The sequence below is a fragment of the Pelobates fuscus genome, chromosome 10 (genome assembly GCF_036172605.1).
Source record: "Pelobates fuscus isolate aPelFus1 chromosome 10, aPelFus1.pri, whole genome shotgun sequence".
In the NCBI taxonomy this organism is placed as follows: domain Eukaryota; kingdom Metazoa; phylum Chordata; class Amphibia; order Anura; family Pelobatidae; genus Pelobates; species Pelobates fuscus.
Genome location: NC_086326.1, coordinates 59,590,925 through 59,611,039, shown reverse-complemented (window position 1 = coordinate 59,611,039; position 20,115 = coordinate 59,590,925). Strand labels below are relative to the sequence as shown.

Here is a 20,115-nt window from a genome sequence, read left to right as displayed (position 1 = left end):
CTAACACACACACACACACACACAGAAAATGTGCAGTACCGGACCTTAGAGTGGCCGGGCTACGCACACACAGAAAAGTCAGGAGACAAGCCGAGTAAGGGGAACCAGAAGACAGAATAACGAGAAACAAGCCGAGGTCAAAGGGTAGGAGAAAGTCACAAAGTCAGATTAACAAGCCAGAGAGTACGTAACCAGAAACACGAGTTCAGTATCAATACTAGTAAGCAAAGACCACAACAGGGCACTGAGAGACAGGAAAGGTAAGTATTTAAATCCTTGCCTTAATCCTGATTGGATAACTTCCAATCAGTATTAACAAACACACGTGGGGGATATCTATACCCCCACTGTGATTGTTGCGCTGTAGCTTTAACGCCGGGTCACGTGACTGACCCCGGCGTTCTGATATTAGTGCCGGTTCCCAGCGTGCAGCGTTAGACATGCTGCCGCTGGGAGGAGGAGAGGAGGACGTGAGCGGCGTGTCAAGGGGAGAGGATGCCGCTCGCTGACCGGTAAGGGGGGGGGGGACCGCAGGCGGCGACGGATCGAGGGTGAGTGCTGCGAGAGGATTGCAGCCTCCCCTCACAGCCGCCCGCGGAGCCCTGACATATGGGGCTGGAATAGATTTTTTTCCAGGGCTGCTTTGTATCCCCAGTCCAGCCCTGAACACATAGTGTTGTGTGTTTCTTCCAAACAACTCAACTTTGGTTTCATCTGTCCACAGAATATTTTGCCAGTATTGCTGTGGAACATCCAGGTGCTCTTGTGCAAACTGTAAACGTGCAGCAATGTTTTGTTTGGACAGCAGTGGCTTCCTCTGTGGTATCCTCCCATGAAATCCATTCTTGTTTAGTGTTTTACGTATTGTAGATTCGCTAACAGGGATGTTAGCATTTGCCAGTGACTTTTGTAAGTCTTTAGCTGACACTCTAGGATTCTTCTTCACCTCATTGAGTAGTCTGCGCTGTGCTCTTGCAGTCATCTTTACAGGACGGCCACTCCTAGGGAGAGTAGCAGCAGTGCTGAACTTTCTCCATTAATAGACACTTTGTCTTACTGTGGACTGATGAACAGCAAGGCTTTTGGAGATACTTTTATAACCCTTTCCAGCTTTATGCAAGTCAACAATTCTTAATCATAGGTCTTCTGAGAGCTCTTTTGTGCGAGGCATCATTCACATCAGGCAATGCTTCTTGTGAAAAGCAAACCCAGAACTGGTGTGTGTTTTTTATAGGGCAGGGCAGCTGTAACCAACACCTCCAATCTCATGTCATTGATTGGACTCCAGTTGGCTGACATCTCACTCCAATTAGCTCTTGGAGATGTCATTAGTCTAGGGGTTCACATACTTTTTCCACCTGCACTGTGAATGTTTAGATGGTGTGTTCAATAAAAACATGGCAACATTTCATTCTTTGTGTGTTATTAGTTTAAGCAGACTGTGATTGTCTATTGTTGTGACTTAGATGATGATCAGGTCACATTTTATGACCAATTTGTGCAGAAATCCATATCATTCCAAAGGGTTCACATACTTTTTCTTGCAACTGTATATGCTACTTGCCTCTTATTTTTGCTTTTAATTAACTATGTATAATGTATTAATTATGCCATCTTTACAATCAGTACCTTGTTTAACACTCCTTCCACATGTATTAATATCAATTAATGTGTTGGAAGATAAATGTAATTAATATTTTACACAGTACTATTTTTTTGAGGGGGGCGGGGGGGCCCTAACAAAGCCCAGGGACTGGGCCCCCGGGGGCCCGCCTCCAAGGCCCACCTCCAAATCCCGCCCTCAGGAATACACACACAAACACACGCACTGATACAAAAGCATACAAATACATACACACAAATATACACATATGTGATGGACCGCCTGGCACCCCGACCGGGTGCCTCCGCCAATCGATGCTACTAGTGCTCACTGAGGACTCCAAGCACTCCACTAGACACCATCAGCACTGTAAACCCCTTGAACCGCCGCAGCTTGGTTGGGGTCTCGCCGTCCTCCACCCACCATGGACCCAAAACCATGATCCAGCTTCCAGTGGGTGAACCTCTCCTACTCCAGAGAGTATAGCAGGAACAGCTCTTGTAAGAGCTGGTGATTAGAACTCAGGGGAGTATAAGGAGTATAGCAATCCCCAGAGTGAATATAGCTGTCCCCTCCACACATGAGACAAGGCTCTATGTTGAGGGTGAAGAGGAACTGATTTTAATGGTGCCACACTTGGCCTTATATGACAATCCCCCTGCAAGGGGTACGCCCACATGGACCTGATGGTAGACTGATTTACAAAGTCACAGACCAATAACAATAAGGTTACAAGGCACGACACTCCCGCACACAGCACACAATCCCTCCCCTCTGCCTGGGAGATAATTGAGGCAGATACTGTATTAACTCAATTATCTCCAGGAAGAAAAAACACATATTTCTATAAAACCCCAAAAGTACCCCAAAACACATAATATCCCCACAAATGTTACATCCCCTGATAGCCCTGATCTGAACATTTCCAAAAATCACCCAGATCAGTTCAGGGGTTCAGGAATTCTATGGAAGTCATATTTTTGCTTATATTTATCTTTAGGAGAGACAATCCCTATATTGGGTAACCCTCATCCCCTCTTTTCTAAGGAACTCCATATTGTGTCTGTGTTTGAGTGTATAACAGAGCTGGACAGCAACAATACTCCCAGTAATGTGTCTTTAAACTGCAATAAATGAGTCTAGAAATCAGTCTGTGTAAATATGACACATTGTTCTTATAAAATACATTTTAGCTGCATACATTTTTAGTAAGCCACTTAAAATTTCTCAAAAAAGATCCGCTAGGTCATGCCCCAAAAATTATAATGTCTCTCTTTGTCCAATAAAAATGTTGGTATTTTTGCAGGGTGATCACTAAAGTGAAATTGTTGGGAATTTATTGTGCATTACAAATTTAATGGCCTAGCCTTGGAAACTAAACTGGAATCATAGATAGATTGAAGAATGTTTAGAGTTCATAAATTTTGCTCTTAAAGGACCACTATAGGCACCCAGACCACTTCAGCTCAATGAAGTGGTCTGGGTGCCAGGTCCCTCTAGTTTTAACCCTGTAGCTGAAAACATTTACACTGAGGGTTAATCCAGCCTTTAGTGGCTGTCTCACTGATAGCCGCTAGAGGCGCTTCCGCGATTCTCATTGTGAAAATCACAGTGAGAAGACGCTGGACGTCCATAGGAAAGCATTGAGTGATGCTTTCCTATGGGTGTTTTTAATGCGTGCGTGGCCGCTCTAGCCGCGCCTGCGCATTCGGCTCCACTCAGGAGCCAACGTCAGATGGGGAGGAGAGGTCACCAGCGCAGAGGGAGCCCGGCGTTGGATAAAGGGGTTTTAACTTCAGCCCTGCGGGAGGGGGGCCATGAAGGTGGGGGGGACCTAAGGACTACATAGTGCCAGGAGTGGTCCTTTAAATTCAAGGATTTTACTATTACCATGACATAAAGTCATGATTTTATTAATGACACGGAGGCGAGTATTATGCTGCACTCTTTCTTTATTTCCCTCAGCAGCAAAAACAATTTTCTATACACATAACCAGTAAATAACAGTAATAGTCTGAGCGGTATTCTCCCAGTAACAGGAACAGCCAATCAGATTCCATTCTCTCCAGCATAAAAGGCTCCGACAACCAATTCGTTTCCTCTTTATTTGTGGTCCCGAAAAAGTATAACTATCCAACTATCCAACCAAACATGGAACCGTGTACAAAGGGGATGTCCACATCAATGTGAAATAAATTAGGCTGTAAGAGAGGAAAGATATGGTAATATCCTAGTATAAAACTGGGTGTACGTATCAATCACACATATCCGAGATAGAATTTAATAATTTTTCTGCCAAAGGGAATATTTATTCTAAAGAACTGGGTGAACACATAGGTATTAAGTTAGCAAAACTAGAAACTTTACCTATTTAAGCCAAAGAGGATCATTTAATTCTTGACGAGCATAACAGGAGAAGAGATATACAGGGAGTGCAGAATTATTAGGCAAGTTGTATTTTTGAGGATTAATTTTATTATTGAACAACAACCATGTTCTCAATGAACCCAAAAAACTCATTGATATCAAAGCTGAATATTTTTGGAAGTAGTTTTTAGTTTGTTTTTAGTTTTAGCTATTTTAGGGGGATATCTGTGTGTGCAGGTGACTATTACTGTGCATAATTATTAGGCAACTTAACAAAAAACAAATATATACCCATTTCAATTATTTATTTTTACCAGTGAAACCAATATAACATCTCAACATTCACAAATATACATTTCTGACATTCAAAAACAAAACAAAAACAAATCAGTGACCAATATAGCCACCTTTCTTTGCAAGGACACTCAAAAGCCTGCCATCCATGGATTCTGTCAGTGTTTTGATCTGTTCACCATCAACATTGCGTGCAGAAGCAACCACAGCCTCCCAGACACTGTTCAGAGAGGTGTACTGTTTTCCCTCCTTGTAAATCTCACATTTGATGATGGACCACAGGTTCTCAATGGGGTTCAGATCAGGTGAACAAGGAGGCCATGTCATTAGATTTTCTTCTTTTATACCCTTTCTTGCCAGCCACGCTGTGGAGTACTTGGACGCGTGTGATGGAGCATTGTCCTGCATGAAAATCATGTTTTTCTTGAAGGATGCAGACTTCTTCCTGTACCACTGCTTGAAGAAGGTGTCTTCCAGAAACTGGCAGTAGGACTGGGAGTTGAGCTTGACTCCATCCTCAACCCGAAAAGGCCCCACAAGCTCATCTTTGATGATACCAGCCCAAACCAGTACTCCACCTCCACCTTGCTGGCGTCTGAGTCGGACTGGAGCTCTCTGCCCTTTACCAATCCAGCCACGGGCCCATCCATCTGGCCCATCAAGACTCACTCTCATTTCATCAGTCCATAAAACCTTAGAAAAATCAGTCTTGAGATATTTCTTGGCCCAGTCTTGACGTTTCAGCTTGTGTGTCTTGTTCAGTGGTGGTCATCTTTCAGCCTTTCTTACCTTGGCCATGTCTCTGAGTATTGCACACCTTGTGCTTTTGGGCACTCCAGTGATGTTGCAGCTCTGAAATATGGCCAAACTGGTGGCAAGTGGCATCTTGGCAGCTGCAAGCTTGACTTTTCTCAGTTCATGGGCAGTTATTTTGCGCCTTGGTTTTTCCACACGCTTCTTGCGACCCTGTTGACTATTTTGAATGAAACGCTTGATTGTTCGATGATCACACTTCAGAAGCTTTGCAATTTTAAGAGTGCTGCATCCCTCTGCAAGATATCTCACTATTTTTTACTTTTCTGAGCCTGTCAAGTCCTTCTTTTGACCCATTTTGCCAAAGGAAAGGAAGTTGCCTAATAATTATGCACACCTGATATAGGGTGTTGATGTCATTAGACCACACCCCTTCTCATTACAGAGATGCACATCACATAATATGCTTAATTGGTAGTAGGCTTTCAAGCCTATACAGCTTGGAGTAAGACAACATGCATAAAGAGGATGATGTGGTCAAAATACTCATTTGCCTAATAATTCTGCACTCCCTGTATGGTCAACAAACTTACCGTGTATCAACTTACTCACCTTCCATCCACCTTCCATCTGTCTGCGGGTGGGTGGGAGGGATAATACTCGCCTCCGTGTCATTAATAAAATCATGACTTTATGTCATGGTAATAGTAAACTCCTTGAATTTAATTAAGATTATGCTGGTTTAAAGCTGCGAGATTACCGTTCCCGCGAAATGTTGTATGGGTTTAAAATAAAAATCACGGAAGGTAGACTCTGAAGACCAGTCGACCATTCTCAAAATGCCTTCGAGCCGACAACCCATCGAAGAGGCCTTGGAAGCAATCGCTCCTCAAACTGAGTGAGATGAGAATAGTGAGGTATCGATTCCCGCTGTAGACATAATCCATTTGACCCAGCGAGCTAGGGTAGGAGTAGACACTGGTAGGTGTGGTTTTTGGAAGGAAACAAAAAGGTCGTGTTTCGCAGGGTCTCGTAAAGCGGAGGTGTGAAGTTCATAAGTCTGTAGGCATTTGACCGGACATAAGGACGGCCTGTCAGGGAATGCTGGGTATGACACTTTCTTTGATGACGTCTTCGTTCTTCGAGATATATCGAACATGACCCCTTCAGGGGTGTGGGAATGTGCTGTAATGTCCAGGGCTCTGACATCGGAAACCTTCTTGCAGGATATGAAGCAAAGGAGCATAGCCAGCGTCGCTGATAGTTGTTTCAGGGATAGAAGTGCAAATTGAGGATGATGGAAACGTCCCATAGTACCGAATACATATAATATAAATGTGGTAGTGGGGGACGAGCAAATTTTATGCCACGTAGGAGTCTACATATCAGCGGGTGGTGTCCTATCGGGACTCCATGTACACCTCGGTGTATAGCCGAGATGACCGATCGGTACAGATTCACTGTACGATATGCTTTGCCGTCCTCAAATAATAACGTTAGGAATTGGAGGATTGAAGTCAGAGGAGCCAATAAGGGATCCAGTGTAGATCCACAGTGTAGAAAACGAGCAAATAAATCTATGAAATGACTCAGGAGAGACAGGGAGCCGTCCGACCGCCACTACAGCTGAAAACCCCAACTACGAGCTCCGGCCATTGGGGGGCGGAGTTAGGAGCAGAGCGCGGGAAAAAAACAAGTAAATGGCCACCGCGAGCAGCAGTCCCGACAGGGGAGCAGAGTGTGCGAGCCAAAGACCGGGTGGTAGGATGCTCGCGGCCAGCGTGTAAGCAACCGAGGCGGGGGGGGGGGGGGGGGGGAGTGAAAGCATGCAATAAGCAAGCAATGATAAAAAGGTCCCATAGAAACCGTAAAAAAGACTTTAGTTGAAAGACTTTAGCATTAATAGTTATAATAATAACACTAAATATATTAAATAATATATCAATAATAATAATAATACTATCAGAAGAAAAGTAATAATCCCACAGTTTATAACTGAGGGATCAGATGTACTTAAAGGGACACTCCAGGCACCCAGAACTCCAGGCACCCAGACCTCCAGCGTTGCTCAAATCCCCATAGGAAAGCATTGAAATTCGTTTTCAATGCTTTCCTATGGGGAGACGTAATGCGCCGCGCATGCGCATTAGATCTCCTCGGCCGGTGGGCGGGATCAGTCTCGCCCACCGCCCGACGCAATACAGAGGAGGAGCGTCGCGGAGGAGGAGACAGCGGTGAGGGACATCGCCGCTGCCTCAGGTAAGTGAGAGAAGGGGATTGGTGGGTAGGAGGGAGAGGGACCCTCCAGTGCCAGGAAAACGGATCGTTTTCCTGGCACTGGAGTTTCCCTTTAACTGAGGGAGCAGCAAAGAAAGAGGAAACGGATTGGTTGTCGGAGCCTATTATGCTGGAGCGAATGGAATCTGATTGGCTGTTCCTGTTGCTGGGAAGATTACTGCTCAGACTATTACTGTTATTTACTGGTTATGTGTATAAAAAAAATATTTGCTGCTGAGGGAAATAAAGAAAGAGTGCAGCATAATAGGAGCCTCCGTGTCATTAATAAAATTGAAAATTTGCTTTCAATTTCTGACAATTCTCACTTTAGTTAATAGCCCGTTAATGTGTTTGAGTGCATAAATGAGTGTGGGAGGGTTTGTACAAATAATCACCAGGGTGTCACAAACTCAGTACTTGTTTCTACCTTTTATTTTTTGACATTCATTTTTTTTTATTATATTTATTTTTTTATTCATGTTTTTTTTTTTTTAGCCATTACTCTTGCCCAGGCCCCATGAGCCTAGGTTCAATCCCGCCTGCTATTTCACGTCACTTTCTTTCTTCACATCATGACGCACTAGTGAAATGACCCCTAAATACGGGTTTGCCATCAAACACAATGGCGCCTCGTGCTTCGATGCCCGGAACTCTCTCCCCCCCCCCGTGACGTCACTGTGAGGTTATCTGTATGGGAAGGCCTTCCCCTTTCCTCTCCTCTTCAACCCTCTAATCTCCGCCCCTTTTCTGACAGTTAGACCCCGCGCGCCGGTCAACGTGATCTAAGCGCTCAGTGTCCTTGAGACGGTTTAGTTTGCTGAGTAGAGCAGCGCAGAGCAGAGCGAGGGCATGTTGGGTTCCAGCTCCGGGGCGCGAGGTGAGCGGTTAGCGCGGCCCCTGCTGGTGTCACGTGATAATGACAGGCCCCAATGTACTATGGCTTTATTTATTGACATTACTGATTGGAAATACCTGTGCACAAGGAGGAGGGGAGGGGGTCAGAGACACTGGGTGATACTGCCTGGGATCAGAGCTCCTCTCATGACACCTGTGACATTGTACTCAATATACCTATTATTTTTTATTATTGTAAAAATAATAATAATAATAATTATACATTTAAGTTTCTAAGGGGTGATGGGTGGGGGGAGATTGATAAATTTTCTTTCTTTCTGATGTATACCATATTATATACTTTTTGACCGTGTATGGTGTTGTGTATTTTAGCCCTTTTATGGTTTGCGGATAAATTTATTATTTTATTTTTTTTCTATTTGCTTTCGTAGTAAAGCCACACTATACCATAATCATTTTGTAGTGCACACTTGCTTATGCTAAAATTATTGCTAATTAGCCGATCCTGGCTAATGATTCTCATCGAGAAGCATTGGATTCTGTGCTTTCTCTATGAGAAGACCTGGGCTGGAAGAGAGCGGTGATTTGCTGTGCATGCAAGTGAGCTGTAGTGGTTATGGTGCCTGGAGAGTCTCGACTCCTTACCGGACATTCGCTATGCCCCACACCCTGCCTCTACTGCTTCATACAAGCGAGCCGGCCGTTCCCAGCCAATGCGCTACATTCTAGAATGGTTTGATCACTTATAGTGGGGGCACGTTAGTTTGGATTGGCACCTGATAATTGGAGTGCTCTATTAAGTTCAATAATATGCTTAACTTTTCTGGAATCATTTTGGACTTTAGCATTTTATTAACATTAATATTGGCATCCACAACTGTATGTACCCTGTAATACAGTATAAAAACTTACGCTGACAAACATGAATGTTTCAATAAGATGGTTCTGTATTGTATAGTGTGCTCACATTAATATTAGTACAGTGAAACACATTGTTTCTTGCATTATAAGTGAGATTACATTCCTACATCTACGCCCTTTCTATGTCGCTATAACTTTTTTTTTTTTTTTTAAATCGTGTATTGACAATTGGGTGTGGTTGTTCAAACCTGTTGGTATGCTTGTACTGTGCGTATTTCATAACGCTTGGGCGAAAAAAAATACGTTGGCTATTCACCAAGAATCATCCACTCACAATGATTACTTTCATCAAGCTGTTAATTTCAGAACTTACCTTTACCATCTTTTTTTTTTTTTTTTTCTGATTTACTGTTAAAACAATTACTGTTTTTGGTGTCCATTGCAGCTTACAATGTTTGATATATTACGGACTGTAAAAAGGGTCATATTTATCAAATGAACACTAGGCTCAAAAAATTCAAATTTAACCCCTTCAGGACGGAGTCAATAGTGCACGTTCTGATCAAAACAAAAACTAGAATTTGCGCTACATGTCTGTTCAACCGTAGTTCCCCTCTTTCAAATTATATGCACCCACACTTATTATATATCATTTTGTTCAGGAGAAACAGGGCTTTAATTTACTATTAACTATTCATATATGGAACATAATTCATTATGAATAACATTTAAAAAAAAAAAAAAAAAAGTGAGAAAATAAGATTTTTATTTTTTTTACATTTGTATTTCCGTCTGACATTTTAGCCGTGAATGTCATAATACTGTTGGGTTTTACTGCACAAAAATGCACATATTTGTAATCAGCAATGTCTCACGAGTAAAACAGTATCCCCCATTAACAGGTTTTATGGTGTTTTGGAAAGTTACAGGGTCAAATATAGAACGTTCCATTTTCAAATAGAAATTTGCCAGATTGGTAATGTTACCTTTGAGACTGTGTGGTAGCCCAGCAATGAGAATTACCCCCATAATGGCATACCATTTTAAAAAGTAGACAACCAAAGGTATTGAAAGTGGGGTATTTTTAGTCTTTTTTAGTAGCCACTTAGTCACAAACACTGGCCAAAGTTAGCGTTCATATTTGTTTTTGTGTTAAAAAAGCAAAAAACGAATATTTGGCCAGTGTTTGTGACTAAGTGGCTACTAAGAAAGACTGGACATACCCCACTTGCAATACCTTGGGTTGTCTACTTTTGCAAATGGTATGCCATCATGGGGGTAATTCTCATTCCTGGGCTACCATACGCTCTCAAAGGCAACATAACCAATCTGGCAAATTTCAATGTAAAAAAAAAATGAAATGCAAGCCTTATATGTGACTCTCTAACTTTCCAAAACACCATGAAACCTGTACATGGGGGGTACTGTTATTCTCGGGAGACTTTACTAAACACAAATATTAGTGTTTTAACCCCTTAAGGACCAAACTTCTGGAATAAAAGGGAATTATGACATGTCACACATGTCATGTGTCCTTAAGGGGTTAAAACAGTAAAACATATTACAACAATAATATAGTCCATAAAAGTGCCGTTCGTTTGTAAAAAATGCAAAAAACTTCACTTTTACTTAAATATCATCGTTGTAATACAATTTACCAATTTGAAACACTAATATTTGAGTTCAGCGAAATCTCCTGAGTAAAACGGTACCCCCCATGTACAGGTTTTATGTTGTCTTGGAGAGTTACAGGGTCAAATATAGTGCTTGCGAATTAAATTCTCTGCACTTTCTCCCTGTGTTGTCAGGCATGTCAATCAAATTTTAATTAATCAAATCACCTAATTATGTTAAAAGATTACTTAAATATACACGTAGAATTTTAATACATATGCATTTATAGGTATTTATATTCTACGTGTATACTAATGTAATATTTTATGTAATTATATGTATTTATATATGTATTATATTTATTTGCATTTTGTATATAGATAGATATATATAGAATGTCATTCTAAGTGTATTTTGTTACCTATATATATTAATAACAAAATACAGTTAGAATGAAATTACATATGTATATATAATTTATATTAAATTTTGTTTCAATATTTTATTTATTAATTTTATTATTTTATTTATTTATTTATTATTGTAATTATACGTATATATATATATATATATGTATGTAACGTCATTCTAAGTGTATTTTAATACTAATATATGTACTTATATTAGTATTAAAATACACTATGTATGACGTTATATATATATATACACACATTTGATTTATTTTAAAACATGTCTAATTTTTTTTTATACTTCCCACCAGCAGGGGGACTGTCTGATATTTTAGACAGTCCCCCTGCTGGCAGATCCACAGCCAGCTATAGGGGGCCATGTGATCGCTCTTTGAGAGTGATCACATGGCCCCCGGGGGCCTGATTTGCCGTGGGGGGGCTGCCTGGGCTGTGAGGCAGTCCTCCCGAAGCGGAGCGCCGGTAAGGTAAGTATACCGGGCGCTCCAGGGCTTAAAGCCGTTACGGCGTGCTATGCCGTCACAACGGCTTTAAAGCCCACTTAAACCGTGACTGCATAGCACGGCGTTAAGGGGTTAAAATGGACTGGAATTCTTTTTTTTAAACTTATTTAAAAATGAGTACGTTCTAAATGATCAAATTATATATTGCACAGAAATTTAATACTTTTCCTAGCAATATCGTGACCTATAAGGTCTCCCACTCCCCCTTACTTTGCAGGACTTGTGTCCGTCGTCTCCACGCTCTGCTTGGAGATGATAAATGCTCCCAATATAGATGCATTGATTCAGTGCACCTCTAGGACGAGATGCTGATTGGCGCAGCTAGAATTTTGCTGTGAATGCTCAATAGCCTCTTAAAACTTTCCTATGGAGATTGATGATCTCAGCCATGTAGTCTGGGCCAGCTGCTGTGAGACCAGGGCAGTGACGGAGAAAGGCCAAGTTAAATGCCTTTTTAACTCCATTCTAAAGAGGGTTTGAACTCCTGAATAGATAGTCCAGCGCTCTTGTGTTAGGAATACATGTTTGTATCCCTAATACTATAGTTCTTTAATTATTTACACAGACCTGGTCATTTTGTTTATAACACTGAATTGGGAAATTAAGAATGCCATTTGTCACAAATACTCACTATTTAAGTGTTCTTGCATAGCAAGACCACTTAATGTTATCTCACATATATATTATTATTATTATTATTATAATAGCCAAATTTGCCACCCTAACTCCTCCCACAGTTTTTACACTACATAGACAAAAATATACCAAAACGTGCGGATTGTTCCCGAACAGATTGCTATTACTTTGTGGAACGTTTCGCCGAATGGTTCACGGAATATCGTCGTTCTTGTGGCGAAATTGGTCCCATAGGAATGAATGGCAAAATGTTCAAAACTAGAGTGGGAGCTGACAAAAGCTGAAAAATCAGGACATGATTTCTAAACTGCCACCACTCCCTCATTTTCAAGCCCACCTACACAAAACGTTATATCAAAACGTTCAGCTATCCCTGCTGTCACTAAAAATGTCCACGGCTAAGCCATAGTCCAAATAGTTTTCACAATATGACCATTTGTTTGCAACTCACGCCGTCCATTGACATTCATTGAAATTCCACTATTGCCAACTCAAATTTGTACGGCAATTTCTAAACTGCGACACTGCCTTCATTTTTAATACTTCAGAGACATACTATGCATCACAATGTAGGTCTGGGTCTTGTGATTCTCACAATATAAAGCTCTTCGTTGTAGGATTTATATTTTCTAAAATACGACCGTTTGAAGATGGCAACCGCCAAAATACTCTGACCTGTGCCAGGCTGGAGCAGCAAGTGATGTCATAGACAGGGCCTGCTAATGTTTTTATAAATGTATGTTTTAATGTACCTGTGAAGCACTTTGGGCAACAACGTTGCAATTAAATAAATAAATAAATACACAGTTACTCCGCCCACTCCAGTTGTAGACTACTGATGATGGCAAGAACACTTCACATAATTTTCCCAGAAATTGTAGCTTTTCTAGTTATTACTGTGCTTTTTATCCAGTTAAAACCCTGAAGTCCATTAAATCGCACGGTAAGCTTGACAACTGTTTGCACCTTTGCTCCACTGATTTCACTTCCAAGATGGTAGTAGCAACACAGTTAAAGCGTGAAGATGGCATTTTTCACGAGCGATCTATATAGCAACTTTATTTAACCGAATCTAAAGCTGAAATTTTTTTTTGCTGGCGAATGTAATGTGCATTTATGAGAGGGTAGTGGATGCATGGAATAGCCTTCCAGCTGAAGTGGTATAGGTTAACACAGTAAAGGAGTTTAAGCATGCATGGGATAGGCATAAGGCTATCCTAGCTATAAGATAAGGCCAGGGACTAATGAAAGTATTTAGAAAATTGGGCAGACTAGATGGGCCAAATGGTTCTTATCTGCCGTCACATTTTATGTTTCTATGTTTATACAAGCAGATACTCCTATACAACATTGTGCTACAATAAAAATGTTTTCCTTATACTTTAGTAACACTGATGGTGTTTCAATTTTAGTGTTACATGTTGAGTGTTTCTTAAGCGCTCTTTCAGGAACGAAATTTGCCTGTGTGAATTCGCCGTACATTTCAAATTTTGCCTCTAATGTAATGCGCCATCGAATCTAATGCACATTCAAATTTTGAAAACTTTATTTTCCAAAAAAGTTGCGCATTGGATTTGAGTAAATACGGTAATCATGGGTTTCCTAGAATGTTTTCTTAAAGGGCATTCAGACCACTTCATCTCATTGAAGTGGTCTGTGTGCAGTGTCATTGTCTCCTTAACCCTCCAGCTGCAGAGAAACTGCAAAGTATACACTTCAGGATTCAGACAGCCTTTCCTGGCCTTTCAGAGAGTTTGACTTTGTGAATTGAGGCTGGACGTCCTCACCCTTTGCATGAGTATGTCCAGCGTCTTCTAAAATCCAATAGGAAAGTATTGAATCAATGCTTTCCTATGGTGAAGGCCTAATGATGGCGATTGCAGTGCATGAGCATTAGGTGACCTCATTGGCGAAGGAGGAGCCCGACCCAGCACTGAGGGACTTTGGCGCTGGAATCAGGTGTTTAAAGGGTTTTATAACCCTTTGCTTGCCAACAAGGGGGAAAGATATATTCCTAACATTAAAGTTTTCCTTCAGCTTGTGCAATGGCTTCTTCCCTCCATGCGTCCCTCACACTGCAGTTGTCTGTAGAAAGCTAAATTAAATATTCCATAAATTCTGGTTCTGTACTGGTTAATGAGGTATGCACAACAATACTGAAAACCCAGATAAGTCTCCGCCTCTTCCTGACCCATCAAAACCTTACTTTGGAACATTTATTTGCAGGAAACGATGGACACTTTGAAAACTGCGTATCTCTCATCTTTATTGCATTAGTTTTGATAAAATATCTTCATAACACATTAACAATCATGGAAATTGGTTTTGTAAATATTGGTTAGAGAACACTAATGTATTATTTATTTTAAGAAAAAAAACATTTTTCTAAATCTTTTCCAATTTTTCTGTCCCGTTGCTTACATCAATACCACAATGCTCAGTACTTATTCCTTTATTAGAATAAGTCAGTACCGAGCATTTAAAACAATGTCTCTTCTAAACAGAAATTGGTAATTGTCTTTTTGTTTCTGGTATTGATTGCAGATTGTGAAATCTGTTTCCTACTTTTACATATTTTATCCCCTTTGTCTTCCTCCAAGCACCATTTAGATTCTCCATACTGTATTACCTTGTGGAAACATGTGCCTTAGATGCATCATAAATACTTCTGATGCAAAGAGGGAATGTTTTATGCTAATTGCTCTGTAATACCACTTTATGCTTATTGTGCTGTCACATTAACTAATTTAGAAATGTTCGTTCTACTTTTTTTTTTTTTTTTTTTTTATGTTTTTCTGTAGTCCAACAGCCATTATTATTATTATTACCATTTAAATAGCGCCAACAGATTACGCAGCGCTTTACAATATTATAAGAGGGGGGGATTTAAATAGAACAGGACAATTAAAAGAAACTTAGGAACGTTGTGTTCAAGAGGACCCTGCTCAAATGAGATTACAGTTTATATAGAAGTATGGATTATTGTAGCAGGCGCCATATCAACTTTGTTTTAGGGTCTGACAGGGTTGATTTGATTTAACCCCTTAAGGACCAAACTTCTGGAATAAAAGGGAATCATGACATGTCACACATGTCATGTGTCCTTAAGGGGTTAAATTATGATTTTTAAACAAAGACTCATTATTGCTGGTTGTTACAATTTTTAAATATTTGCAACCAGATGAAGATCTCCTATTTAGAATAACTTTTCAGATTAGTTTAACTGTTATAAGTATTAGTATTTTTTTTTTTTTTTTTATACCATTAGAAATATATAGATAACGATGAAATCATTGCAAGGTGCGCTATCTTTAGTTTTCTAGGTTAATCATTTATATTTCAATAATGACTTAAATATTTTTGCATAACATGCCTTAATGTCTGGATGGGATTTAAAGCGGCACTGTCATGCCGAACTTACCTAATCGCTTCCTCTTCTCTCCCACTCTCAGGATCTGTTCTTCATTTCTTCCGATCTGCTCTAGTTTTCTTTTAAGCGTAGGAAAAAATAGGGACTATTTTGTCTTATGTATTTTTCCTACGCTTGACCTGCTCTGACCCACTTCCTGCGGGTCAAAGCAATTTTCCCACAATTCTCACTTTCCTCCTGCTGCTTCATTCAGCGTTTGAACACTGATGAAACTACCGAATTTCGTCCTTGCAGAATGAGAACAATTTGTCCATTCGTGTTAGGACGCAATTCGGGAGTTTTTGTTCGGATCAGAATTTCTTTAGAATGAATGAAACTCCGATCCTATTTGTGCCGCGGGTAGATGGCTCTCTAATTCCCACGGTATTGGGAAGCTATCTACTTAACTGCTGAAAGACCTAAATTGGTGTTTCAGCCAAATTTACCAATACTAAGTAAAGATTACTTAGTATTAGTAATTAATCTGCCCCTACTCGCTATACTGTGAGTAGGGGCATATCTACTAAACAGTGAGCAGCCAGTGGCTACTCATGGTTGTAAAAAAAACACCCCCCCACTACCTTAATAAAGTGCCCCTTAGTGGGGCACCTATAAAAATAATTAACAGGGGGGGGGGCCCCTGAGCCCCCCCACTAAACTAAATGGGGGACCTAGTGTCCACCCTCTGCCACCATCCATGCGTGGTGGGTGGGGACCCTGAAATAAAACGGGGGGAGGGGGAGGGCTATTGTCCACCCTCCCAGCCCCCACCGTTGTGTGGCGGCTGGGGACCCTAAAATACAATAGGGGGGGCCTATTGTACACCCCCTCCGGTCCCCACTCATGCATGGCGGGTGGGGCCCTGAAATAAAACGGGGGGGGTGGACTATTGTCCACCTTCCCAGCCCCCACCGATGTGTGGCGGGTGGAGACCTTAAAATACAATAGGGGGGCTATTGTACACCCCCTACGACCCTCACTCATGCGTGGCGGGTGAAGACCCTAAAATACAATGGGGGGGACCTTTTGCCCCCACCCATGGGCGATGAGTGAGAGCCCAAGTGACAATGGGGGGAGAGGGACCTATTGTCCCCCCACCCATGGGTAACAGGTGAGGGCTAAATGTAAAAATTACCCCCCCTCCCTCCAAGGTGAGTAGGGGTTCCTAAGCCCCTAGTCACCCCCTCTAAAAAAAAAAAGCCTACCTGCCCCCTCACCCTCAAAATAGTGAGGGGGAACCAATAAAACTAAATACCTTGGGGGACTGAGCTCCGCAGGGTGGGGAAAGACTTATAAAACATTCTCATGTCCTGCAATTTGACTCAGAGCGCTCCAATTTAAGCCTACCAATAAGAGTGCTTTGATAGGTAAATCTTGAGCTACTTTGCATCAAACCACAGACGCGGATCTCCGGCCCCCGGTGGGTGCCAGGCTCCGGGAAAGTTTGACAAATCTGATTTTTCTCTGTGTGTGCTTAATCTATGAAAATCCATTAGAGCCTTTAACTCTTTAATTTATTTTACAGAGTGGGTTGCCACTGCCACATTGACAGTTGGTGTTGCTGCTGCAGGATATTTGGTGTACAAAGCTATTTTCTGCAAAGATAAATCCTGCAAGTCTATGGTAAACATTGACATCCAGAAAGATAATCCAAAGGTGGTCCATGCTTTTGATATGGAAGATTTGGGTGACAAAGCTGTCTACTGTCGTTGCTGGAGATCGAAAAAGGTGCAAACTTGTAGTGTACTAAACAATGGCTGTAGTTTTAAAATGTGGATTTTTTTTTTACTTAATGTAGGAAATCATAATTTGATATTCCATATACTTTGCATCCTTTTAAACTCCATTTCAATATATTTGACTATTGTGATTATTTATTTTTATTGTTGTCTTTCATGGCATTCATTCATAGCCTTCTTACCATTTCCTGTTAATAAAAACGTCCATCCTGTGCCAAAGGGACAATATACCCTTCTAAATCTACATTTTTCATGCATGTATTCATTGGGGGTATACCTTTTTAAAAGAGCTTGCAAAAGCTGCATTTCTTATATCTGCAGCTTTTGCAGGCCCCTTCCACTTTTTACCTGGAAGAAACAAAGTCTTTATGGGGAAATACCCTGTTTGGGATTTCTCATTGAGAAGACTCTGAAACTCTCCTTTTTCACACGCACCTGCACAGTATTCTAATCTGAGGTTTGAGAAGAACAGAAGTGGGGGAAGAGGCAGGCATGCTCAAGTAGAGAGTGTGCCTGCCACTTCTGTGAGCTCAGGGGAGCTTATGAGAGCAGATATAATGCAGCAAGGGAGTTTTATCCAGGGGTCAAGTCCTGGGGAAAAGTGTTGGGGGAAAAAAAAAAACCATTATACGCCCGTATGCATATATATGGCTGAAAGTGATTGGGGATGGTGATATTGTATGGAGGGGGTGTCAGTATGTGTGTGAGGGGGCTGTGACAGGGTTTGTGGGTATGGCTGTGACAAGGTGTGGGTAGGGGGGCGGTGAGAGGAATGAGGGTCTGTATGGTGGGTAGGGGGGCTCACAGACACACTTACAGACACAGACACACACTGACAGATATACACACAGATTCACTGACACACTGACTGATATACACACAGATTCACTGACAGCCAGACACACACACATACACACTCACAGATTATTTTTTTTAAATCCACCCAGCCTCCCTACATTTGGGAGAGCTGGGTGGATTTTTTTTACTTGGGATCCAGTGGGGCTGCTGTGCGGGCAGGAAGTCATATTCCGACTCCTGGCATCACGAATGCCTGGTTATCCTCGCTGGCAAACAAGTCCTGCAGGACCACTAACTGGAACGGCGTTCCTGCTGTGGAAAAAGTGCGTGAACGTCGTTCCCACGGGTTCCTGAAGGACTCGAGCCCAGCTAAAATCAATACATTTTCTAAACTGTCATAACAGGATACTCCTCACCCTTAAAGCACTTCAGCAAGCTGAAACACTTTATAGATATATAGTGATCCTTTAACATAATAATTTTAAAGCCAGTTTAACAGATGAGTTAAAGTAATCCTCTCATGAAAGGTTTGCCTTACCTCCACTCCAGGTTAGAGCAGTCATATCTTCAGTTCCATGGATGTTGAATTATTGTAACACCCACCACTGATCTGCATGCGTTCCACCTGCTTTCCAGTTTGATTTTCCCTGCTGGGGTACACTTGAAATTTACTCCGTATGAAAGAGACCAACCAGCTGATGGGAAATGGTTGGTAGTGGTCAGCAGAAGTTGCTTGAATGTGTTTGTGTGACTTTAACTTAAACTAATTGTGGGCACTGTAATGGTTTTAGAGCATTTTAAATTTGAAAGCAGATGGAAAGATAGATGAGGCTAAAATGTTTGTTTATGTTCTGTTTCTTGTAACTGCAAAAACAAAAATTGGTTATTCATACATTTACTTTTAATTTTTTTTATTTCCCTCTGCAGTTTCCATTTTGTGATGGTGCACACACAAAGCACAATGAGGAAACTGGTGATAATGTGGGCCCCCTGATCATCAAGAAAAAGGAATCGTAATTGAGGATTTGAAGGCCAGCAACTGTCAGAATTATTAGTGTTAGCTATTCACAACATTAAAAATAAAACCAAAATTGGTCTTAAAGTGAACTTGTCAGCTTTTTACAAACAACTTTGTTTATTCAATACATCTACAAAACTATTTCTTGTGTGAATCGTTTTTCCTGATAGTAAATTCATGATGTCCTTAAACTTCTATTCTTGTCTGTGAGGCTAATGTAATTCATATGGCCATGTATTGAATTCAAATTGGATATTTTACACTGGTCTAAACCAATACTGATTAAAATGGATGTGCTGTAAAATCAATATACTTTCTGTGCCTTCAACGCATGCTAATCTATACAGGTTAAGCATAATTGTCTTTTCCTTCCCTACTTTTGGAATACCCACAAATATCTGGAGAAAATCTGATGGACACATGTTATAGTTTTGTGATATCAAATGAATCACGAATGTGTGAAGAGTGACTAAACCCTTCTCTTTACCAATGGAAGACCACCTCTTGTATTTGTCATATGCCTTAAGTGTTTAAAATCTTTCGGTGTTAGCAGTTCTGACAATTGTTACGTTTGAGGCCTCCTTTACATATTGATTACATATCACGCTGTACATTTGTATCTTAATAGGTTCATATCTGTGTTTTGATTTTTATTTCTCCTCTGTGAGCTACCTATAATGACAATGGAATGTAAAGTGGATGCATAGGCATTAAATTATTTATAAAATCATACTTTGTTTTGTGTTCCTGGTTGCATTGTGAACATCTTCTTTGAAGATAACAAATTATCTGGAAACATGGCAAATTTCCAATGACCTTTATTTTATTTTTTCATAGTTCTGTGTTTGAAATGGCTTTTTATCATAGAATAACAAAGGCACGACAAGCAAACCCTTCAGCTTAGTGATGTTACTTTGCCAGGAGTCTCTGGGTGCAGCCCCCTGTATTCTATATCTAGGT

General features: G+C 40.9%; 1 protein-coding gene across 1 annotated transcript; it reads left to right on the top strand.

Annotated features, from left to right (window-relative positions):
- Positions 1-8,026: 8,026 nt before the first annotated feature.
- CISD1 (CDGSH iron sulfur domain 1) lies at positions 8,027-19,887 on the top strand. The gene is made up of 3 exons (XM_063435181.1): positions 8,027-8,171; positions 17,126-17,328; positions 19,065-19,887. Exons 1-3 carry the CDS (start codon positions 8,144-8,146, stop codon positions 19,152-19,154), a joined length of 321 nt encoding a protein of 106 aa, XP_063291251.1. The 5' UTR covers positions 8,027-8,143; the 3' UTR covers positions 19,155-19,887.
- Positions 19,888-20,115: the final 228 nt, after the last annotated feature.

Coding starts and splice junctions, on each gene's coding strand:
- CISD1 (XM_063435181.1), top strand. CDS start 8,144: ATGTTGGGTTCCAGCTCCGGGGCGCGAG. Junction 8,172..17,125: donor TTCCAGCTCCGGGGCGCGAG/GTGAGCGGTTAG, acceptor TTTATTTTACAG/AGTGGGTTGCCACTGCCACA. Junction 17,329..19,064: donor GTTGCTGGAGATCGAAAAAG/GTGCAAACTTGT, acceptor TTCCCTCTGCAG/TTTCCATTTTGTGATGGTGC.